The 9,801-nt window shown below is 38.3% G+C and overlaps 2 protein-coding genes across 3 annotated transcripts in view; both read right to left on the reverse strand.

Moving 5' to 3' along the window:
* On the reverse strand, window positions 6,756-8,388 carry LOC104787733. Its single transcript, XM_010513349.2, has 3 exons — window positions 8,155-8,388; window positions 7,324-8,048; window positions 6,756-7,231 (listed from the first exon to the last, which is right to left on the reverse strand). Exons 1-3 carry the CDS (start codon window positions 8,212-8,214, stop codon window positions 6,844-6,846), a joined length of 1,173 nt encoding a protein of 390 aa, XP_010511651.1. The 5' UTR covers window positions 8,215-8,388; the 3' UTR covers window positions 6,756-6,843.
* LOC104787731 overlaps window positions 8,737-9,801 on the reverse strand; it is a 5,536-nt gene continuing 4,471 nt past the window's right edge. The window contains exons 3-4 of one of the 2 annotated variants that reach the window (XR_002038212.1): window positions 9,610-9,770; window positions 8,737-9,490 (exon numbers count right to left, since the gene is read on the reverse strand). Coding sequence is in view for 1 of the 2 variants with exons in the window: in XM_019246048.1 (XP_019101593.1) it covers window positions 9,661-9,770 (110 nt within the window). In the remaining variant the exon portion in view is untranslated. Of the gene's footprint in view, window positions 9,491-9,540; window positions 9,771-9,801 lie in introns of those variants that run through there. The other variant, XM_019246048.1, reaches the window with a different exon arrangement.

A 9,801-nucleotide genomic window follows, 5' to 3' on the forward strand; every position in this document is an offset into this window, starting at 1 on the left:
AGAGTCGAACGACGTTTCGTATTTCCGGAGAAAAAGATGATGACATGGAATGCTGACATGGATGCTACGTCCGACGTGGCAAGTCAGCCATCAAACAATACCATAACTCGGCCTAATTAAAACTCAGCCACAACATGAAAAACATTACAGTAATTAAAAAGCAAAAAAAAAATTGCTGCCAAACTCAGCCGCTTCATCAACTGAAAATATGTAACTCAGCCGTATCGTTTGATAAGTCAGCCGTAACTGAATAACATTCTAGTAATTAATCTTTTTCTAATAATTCAGCCATCAAATGGCTGAGTTGTCAATAAGTCAGCCTATCACGGCTGAGTTATTGTTTTTTTACAATAACTCAGCCGTAACAACATCTCATAAGTCAGCCGTTTTTCATAACTCAGCCAGTCGAAAAATGGTAACTCAGCCGTGTCGTAGTGATAACTCAGCCAAAAGTTTGACAACTCAGCCGTGTCGTTGTGATAACTCAGCCAAATTTTTGACAACTCAACCATCGGGTGAAAACTCAGCCGTAACTACAGCTGAGTTATGCGCATAACTCAGCCAGATTTAATAAGTCAGCCGTAACGCTTGGCTGACTTATGAGCATAACTCAGCCAGATTTTCATAAGTTAGTCGTCCGCTCTTACTCAAATGTTTTTCCCATAATTCAGCCACAACATATCTATAACTCAGCCGCAACATACTCTGTAACGCGTTATGGCTGAGTTATGGTTACACGTCAGCGATTTCTGACGTGGCGCCTGACGTGGCAATGGCATTTTTGTAATAACGTTTTTTCCGGTAACATAAAACAAGGGCACGCTGGGTATTTTGAAAATACCCGAAACATTCTAGTAATAAAAAAGTTTTTTGTAGATGCTGGTAATATTACCTAAAATGAGTAACATTTGAGTAATTCACTCAAGATATATTAGAAAGTTATAGTGAGAAATGAAGTTTTTTTTGTGCCCAAATGAAAAGAAAGTAATCTCTATATATAAATTTTGATATAAATTTCCTTTTTCAAAAAAATTGATTACAATCAAATAACTGAGAGGAGATAAAAAATCACCAAAATCTGGAGAATCAATAGGAAAACAACAGATAAAGTGAAGAAAAAAAAAGTGTCGGTCCAAAAAAAAAACCTTATCTCACCACTCTCTCCAATCACAAGGTGACACTTATCATTGAACACCCCACTTTCTTTGCATTCAATCCGTTGAATTTATTCAACTGAAACTAATTCACATCGATTTTTCATTTTATTCAACACCCTTGTTAGAGACATTAAACTGTTGAAAAAAATTTCAACAAACCCATTGTTCATAGTCTTATGTTTAATAAAATTCAACACCCTACCCCACTATTTTTATTATATTATTATTTTTTCTATATTTTTATTTCCATGGTTGCATATGAATAATATTTACTAATAAAATTAAGTTAAAATATCAACTAAAATTAAATTATATTAACCAAAGTGACATGATTTTTAAAAACTTTTATTATTATTTAAAATTATTAACTTAAATTTTGAAAATAATAAAAATACAAAAATAATTATTAAAACAAATAAATTACAAAAAACTTTAAAAAAATACGATAAAAGCACACAACACAATTAATAATAAACACACATAACTTCATTAATACATGTGACTTAATTCACAAACAATAAAACTCTTAAATCACATAACATATAGAGACATAATAAGAAAAGTATGGTAGAAATGGTGTTTTTTTTATGTTTCCGAATAAAATTATCCAACTCTCTATTTATAGAGCTTAAAAGATTATGAATTTTTGTATAATTTGTTTTTTTAAAAAGATTTGTTATATAATAATTGATTGTTTTAGTAGATAGAGTGAGATAAAAATCTCAAAAATCTGAAGGACCAATCAGAATAAAGCATCCTTTTAAAAAATACAAAAAAAAAAAAAAAAACCTGAAGGGGCTAACTCGCCCAACATTTATGTGTATCACACATACCAACTCGGCGGTGCGCCGGTGCCACATGGCTGATGCGGACCCAAAATCAATTGATTCAACATATGTTGAATACACGTAGATTTCTCATTTTTTCAACAACTTTATTGCAACGATTCAACAGATGAATAAATTATTCAACATGGTCAATGCACATAGTTTAAGACTATGTACAATGGTTATCAAATTCAACACCCTCCAGCTCAACTTTTAACACTCCACATCATTTTTTCTTTCTTTTACCTAATTTTTCAACACTCAAACTGAGTGTAATGGGCTCAGTAATATTTTGTGGTTTAGAGACAAATGAACAATTAACCTAAACCTAGTACTATAAATATGTAAGGGGATGGTAAAAACAAGATAAGGTTGTTTTGTAATAGTAAGTTTCCTAAGCGGCTAAGACTCCTTCAAGTACAAATCAACATGGTATCAGAGCTAGATAGTCTTGGTGGCCTGGAAGCTTGAAGATCTGCACAAAGAAATCAAAGGCACAAGCTTGTTCATTAGAACACAACAAAAAAGAAGAAAAGAGAAAGAAAAGAAAAGGTAACATCAAAAACCAGTCTTTAAGTAGAAATGTAGAACTCACTAGTGGTTCCAGTGTGTGATGGAAACAACTATAGCTTATGGGTCATTAAGATGAAGCCAATCCTTAAGTCTAAGGGGTTGTGGAAGATAGTAACTGAGGGAATTCTAGAATCACCTAAGCTAGCTACACCTGTACAAGATGAAAGAAAGAAATTAGGGGAGTGGGAGGAACTTGAAATGAAAGACCAAACAGCCTTGCAACTACTGTTTAGTGCTGTTACTGAAGAAATTTTCATCACTTACCTGTCGGTGACTGGAACATCAAGAGAAGCATGGGAAGTGTTGAAGCTGAGGTTTCAAGGAGACTCAAAAGGTTCAATGATAATGCTGCAGAGACTAAGGGCCAACTTTTACAACCTGAAACAAGATGAGAGAAAGAAAATTGTAGAGTTCACTAAGAAAGTAGTGGAGCTGGGAAATGAAATGAGAACTCATGGAGAAGTGTTACCTGAGAGCATGATTGTCTCCAAGATATTGTGCTCCTTGCAAGAGAGGTTTGACTCATATGTGGGTGTTATAGAGCAGACAAAAAACCTTTCAACCATAACAGTGGTTGAGGTGGTCAATACCTTACAAGGTCAAGAGAAAAGATTAGATGATAGGAATAGTGGGAGTGCTGAGGGAGTGTTTGCAGCAAGGTTTCAAAATTTTAAGAATGTTCAACGTACACAAGACACATTCAGACCAGAATCTTCTCAGTCAAAGTGGTGCAACGTATGTAAGAAAAACAATCACAATGAGGAAGAATGCTTCTACAACAAAAACAAGACAACAACCACACAAAAAAAAACATGCAATTCAAACCTAGAGGAGGTTGTTTTGTGTGTGGAAGGCTAGGACACTATGCTAGAGACTGTAGACTCAAGCACAATCAAACTCAGATGCAAGCTCAAGCTCAACAACAAGGTCAAGTACCAATAAACAAACAAGATCATGAAGAAGACGACCAACAGGAAGGGTTGTTTACAGAAATTCATGACCAAATCACTAGCAATGAAAATATGTGGTTGATCGATAGTGGAGCTACGTGTCACATGGCTAGAGAAGAAAGTTGGTTCCCACAGTTAAACAAAAGCACTAAAAAAAGGTGAGCTTGTGCACTGGTGATGCTATTCAAGCAAAAGGAAAGGGTATAGTCACAATGATGACTGAAACGGGAAAAGGGCAATAAGGGATGTCCTCTTTGTGCCTAGCTTGGCACACAACTATCTAAGTGTTTCTCAGCTAATGAACAGCGGCTATAGGATTATGTTCAATGAATCAGGATGCATAATCACTAATCAAGAAGGGAAGAAGTTATTTGAAGCTCCCATGACAGATGGATGCTATTCAATTGAGTTCCAAAAATTGAAAAATGAAAAACAGCAAGGAGAGACATCGGAGAGGAAGGTAGAAAGTGGACCTGGAGGTCATGGTGAAGTCTATGGAAATGCTGAAACTGAGAGCCTGCAGAAAAATGAAGAGCGATTGTCACATTGTGTGATTAAAAGAGTAACAAGCCCCACAATGAACCAGGAAATCCAAGTAGTATAATTAAGTCATATGCAGCAATGCAACAATCACAGCGAATGGTTTCAAAGGTTTCAAAGGATGACATACCACCAACCTATTGAACAACCGATGAAAGAGAATGAAGGTGAAGTTGGATGCTTAGAGCCTGCAACCACTAAACAAAGAGAGAAAGTTGAAGGAACAAAGGGGATAAGCCTGAAAGCAGAGAACCATAACACAATGCTGAAAGATGAAGAAGAACTAATAGACAAAAACTTAGCTGAGAGTCTCAAGCCAGTCTGAAGAGGATACTAACTAGAGGAAGAACATCTCACCAAGTATGGAGACTACAAGCAAAAGTTTACAAGCGGTTATGGGAGAGGTTGGAGATGTTGCAAAAGCAGAATTGGGAAAATTCTTACTGAAAAAGGATAGAGAACCTGAGGTGAGGGAGACTCATTGCAGTGATGTCAAAAATCTCTTTTCTCACAAAGAAAAACATGAAGCTGGAATTCAAAAGACGGTTGATATCAAACACTGTAAGAGTAACGATCAGAGGAAAGTAAGGAAAATGCTTGTGTCGAGTAAATTGAATAGCATCAAACCGGATGAGGGAGATAGAGATCCGACATACGTCTCAGCTGAAAAGTACCTGCAAGAGAGAGAACTGAATCATTTCAAAAGAGAGAAGAAGAAGCTAAAGAATCTGGAGAGGAATCGGATCCAAAGGGAAAATCAGAAGGAAAGCAAGAGGAAGACTCGAGGTATGAAAAAGAAGGAGAAGAGGGAGAGAAAAAAGAAGAACTCAAACTCACGATACTCACATGAAATGGAGATTGATGATTTGACTTGCAATGAGACCAACATGCAGAATAAGAAGCCTCAGATCGCAGAAACACATGACAAGAACAAGGGATCAGTCATGATGAGAAACAGATCAGAAACTGGGTCAAACTCAATCAAGATTGCTAAGGTAAAGAATGAAATTATAAGGGAGAAAGATAAATTACCTGTGAGCTGTGTAGATGTTGCAGAAGGGATCGATGGCTTGCAATACTTGGAAGAGAACCTGCATAACAAGAACAAGCATCAGGTTTCAGTCAAGGTTGAAGAGAATGTAAGAGATTTCAAGCCAATGGCCAAATCCGGAGAAATAAAGAGTCATATCAAGGTTGATGAGATTGGAAAGATAAAGATGATGAGGGAGCAAGAGAACCTACAGGTGAGCTATGTTGATGTTCTGAGAGGCATAGGACTAGGAACTAAGAACCAAACCAAAGAAGTTTCAGAAACAAAGGGAATCAATTTCTTAGGTCAGATTTTGGGGATTGAGCAAAAGGATCAAGAGGGAGTGTTGGAAGTTGATCATTTGCTCAATAAAGAACAATAGGCGTTGGAGGAAGAAGATGCTGAGGTGATTAGGAGCAGAGAGTATCATAAGCAGATGTAGAAGTTTGGAGTAGAAGTTTGGAGTAGAAGGGACGAAGGAAGGAAGAAGAAGAAGAAGAACATAAGGGAGAAGAAGAAGGTCAAGCAAAAAGGTCATTAGTCCATGTAACCAATAAGGCTCAATTATGTGTAATAGGCTCAGTAATATTTTGTGGTTTAGGAGACAAATAAACAATTAACCTAAATCTAGTACTATAAATATGTAAGCAGATGGTAAAAACAAGATAAGGTTGTTTTGTAATAGTAAGTTTTCTAAGCGGCTAAGACTCCTTCAAGTACAAATCAACAGTTGATCATTGATGTTGTATCTGCAAAACCGAATGCCCTGTCGCTCTTCGTTACAAAGGTTAGGTTTTTCTTCTGTCCCTTTTTTTTTCATATGTTCAGTGTCACACTTTGTTGCTCTGAAGATAGTGAGAAACTGACACTAAAACTTGTAAATTTGCTTGAAATTGCTGGAATTCTTTGGGGTCACATTTACATTATCGTCTCTGTCTATTGCAGGCTTTGGAATCTCAAGCATCTTATGCCATTAACGACGGTAGTACTCTTCTTCAACATGTGGGGAGGCTCTGGAGGTTCACGTCTTGGAGAATATTATTTTTCTCCACTCTCTGTGCAAGCAAACGCCCATCAAGATTTGGACACAACTCAAAGAGTTTACTTAGTAACACCATGACTACTCGTCTAAGACATCAAACAAATAAAAAGTACAACTTCTGGTTCTTCTCAAGTTTGGCCAGCGTTAAACACAAGCATCAATGTGTACAATCTTTCGGTGTTCTGCTCAATCTCAATCTAGGCACCATGGCAGAGTTGAAATTACTAGAACATTTGTTACTGCTATCCCACAGGATGCTCGTAATGAACATACCACAGTTGGTGGATGCTCATCTGGTTCTTCACTGAGTTCCGGCAATTCAAAGAGGAATAATCATCGGTTGTCTTCAAACCCCTAAAATGTCTAAGACAAGATCACTGGAGCAGCCTTTCTCATTCTGATTCTCCAATTTCCGCTGTGCAATATCGCAGGTCATCCATCCACCAATGCAAATCCAGCAAATATCCTTGTAGCACAAGGTGTTTCTGATGTACAGTCTGACAATAAAAATTTGGTTCAAAAAAATAAACGTGACAGCCTTGGACACAGATGAAGAGTTTAAGTCATGATTATATGGTGAGTGGGGCGATCTCTAAAAACTTTGTATGGGAGCAAATTAAAGAGTTAGCGAGATGATCATGCGAATTGTGATTTATAACTAGAAGGAGAAAAAAAAAGAAAAAAGAAGCATAATTAAGCTTTTGAAAACGAATAACGTAAACAACTAGAGAGGAAATGGAGGAATCCAGTGAGGAACCCAACGAGGAATCACGAATCCTTGGCCATTAGGTAAATCAGAGAAAGCTGAAAAAGACTTGGGATCGAAGGAACGTGTGGTTCTAGTGGCGATATCGTAAACGCCATAGCCTTCGCCATAATTGTCACCGCAGAAATAGATGGAATTAGGGATAAGGCCCGGGAACGAGCTGGCCTTGACACAAAAAGGCTCGTTGTTGCCGAGGAATATGCAGAGATCACCAATATCTTCTGTGTAACACATGTTCATATCTTCCTCCTCTCTAAACACCATGAACTGCTTTGTGCCCCCAAAACTGAATTTTACCGACCTATGCGCAAGGCTTTGAATATACTTCCCAAGGGCTTGAACGTACCTGCCAAGCCAAGGCAAAAAGAAAGCAAATATTCTTATAATATGAAAATATGAAACCGCAAAAGCAAACAAACAACTAGAAGACTACCCTACCATTTGACTAGGAAACGTTGTCCTGAGGGAGACTCCACAAGTTGTTGTGTTCTGTAACAAGATCTCAAAAGCTTCAACTCGGAAAGTGAAAACTGAGGAAGGTTGTGAAAGCGTAAGTCATGGAACTGAGGCTCGGTGGACTTTATACCACTCCAAGACCATAAGTGGTGGCCTCCCGAACTTGGCATGTAGAACCTTTGATCTCTCTTTGAATACATCAAGTTGGCTTGTTCAAAATAATCAAATATTGCAGTAGACGAAAAGAGGTGATTCCCCTTACACTGTTGACCCGGCGTATAAATACTCACCCGACGTCCTATGAACTTGACAGCCCCAACGAAGTCTTCTTCTTCAGGAAAAGAGGACATTGCCACGCCACTTACCAAATCACTTTGACAAGAGTCTTCATAACGCCGAAGAGGCAGATGGATCATCTTGGGGTTTGATTTAGAGCTCGAAGGATTGCAGTAGTCGCTAATTAGTATTTCATTACGGGGGCCAAGAAAAACTCCCCAACCATGGGAACTTCCCACCAGATTCGACTCAACTAACTCTTTGGGAAGTTGCTTATCACGGACGGTAAAATACTCTTCTTTGGCCGGGTCAAACATTCGGAGCTCTGTCATTGCGCCAGACTCTGGGGTTTCACCACAAAAGGTGACACAATACATCAAGTACGGGTTGGTGGTGGTGGAGGAGGAGAACATCCGAAGGGTGTGGCATCTCTGGGGAAGAGTATGAAGTAGACACATAAGAAGAAGAAGAAGAAGAAGAAGAAGAAGACAGAGATGATATAGAAACGACAAGATCAGAGACAGAGAATAGATTTACCAAAGCAAGTTTGGGGAGAAAGGTCTTGGAAGAGAGACGGAGAAGCAGAGACGACGACATAGGTTATATCGCGTGCTATGCTTGCTCTGTTTCTTTTTTTCTTTCTCTAAAGGGTTGTCGAGTTAGTCAAGATCTAAGACCAAAGTGCTTGCCACGAGAAAAAAAGAAGGGTTCTCAATTATTACATCTCTCTGTCTGTCTCAATCTATTTTTCACGTTTCTCCACTTTTCTCTTCCATGTTTTAGAAGAATCTCGTGACAAAGGAAAAAGAAATATCTTGTAATCAAATTTGTACACAAAGATTCTTTACTATGGAGTATGCACCAAGTACTTACATTACATTGAACGTTCTGGTTGGCAGTGTAACTAAGGCTGAGGGGCTTGTTGGTTGCTCAGTCGATGTAATCCTAAGTAGCATCGAGACCCGAGACGGATAACATTGTTATCAACTCTAAACAGGTAGCGACACTGCACTAGTAGTACATAGAACATACATCTTGTAACATCAGTCCTTTGCGTTTACATCACTTATTTGAAATAATAAAGTTGGTACATGGTAGTTTCCTCAACTTAAGAAGAAGACATTCAAACACAGAAAACCCCATAAGAACCTAACAAGATGGTCACTGCATGGTTTATTACGCTTATCTGGGTTCCATTCTGATGACTCTCTCCCACATTTAGTATCTGGTAGATTCACGACCGAGCAAAAGACTTCACTACTGTGGCCATGCTGTGTCTTCTCCTTAATCTTAACCATGAATATTTGCTTCTTGTTAACACAGATGTTTGCAGGAAAATGGAGGATCTCAAGCCCAAGAAAGCAAACTTTGTCTATCAACAAGCGCCTGCTACTTGTCAAATACAGTTCACCTGACCTTATCCATACGAGTTTTGCTCATAGACCTTTTCTTCTTTTTTTTCACAGAGAGATCCACAACTACTGGATGCTGGAGTTTCCTGATTAATGTAGGGAAGCTAGAATGTATGAAGTTTGAGCTCTCTCTGCGCTCTAATTATCTGAGTTTCAGCAGCTTGTATTGCCGCAAACGAGCACCAATAAGTTTGAATGGAGAAAACGAGAGGGGATCCTCCTTGGATACTAGCTCTTGTCAGTTTGCTGATACATTATCACAGCCTGGAACATCACGAAGCTTAGCTCAAGAAGAACAGAGTGACTCATCTTCTCACATTCTCCCGGTATGTGTTGCAATTCTGAGTAGCAAATACAAAGACCCTGCAGATCCTATATTTGCGTTTCATCTGGTTGATGGAGTTGCCGACTGTGCTTGTTTAATCAGTGCAGCAGAATGATGTATAAACCATCATATTTGACTTAAAACACAAGTAAAAATAAACCATCATAATGAAATATTCTATCATACTATTGAAAATAACGTTAGTATTAATCATGGTTTAATTAACTCGAGTGATAAGAGTCTTACTACACTCACAAGAAGAGAAACGCTTGCATAACTTTTCAGAGAGCATGCATATATAGTAAATTAGAGACACATTGGAGGGATCCAGTAAGGGAAGAGTGGTGTTGTGGAGAAGGCTGAGGGAGACTTGGGACGGAAGGAACGAGGTTTTCTAGTGGTGATATCGTACACACCAAAGCCGTCGCCAGCAAAATAGATGGAGTT

The sequence above is a fragment of the Camelina sativa genome, chromosome 5 (assembly GCF_000633955.1).
Source record: "Camelina sativa cultivar DH55 chromosome 5, Cs, whole genome shotgun sequence".
Lineage (NCBI taxonomy): Eukaryota > Viridiplantae > Streptophyta > Magnoliopsida > Brassicales > Brassicaceae > Camelina > Camelina sativa.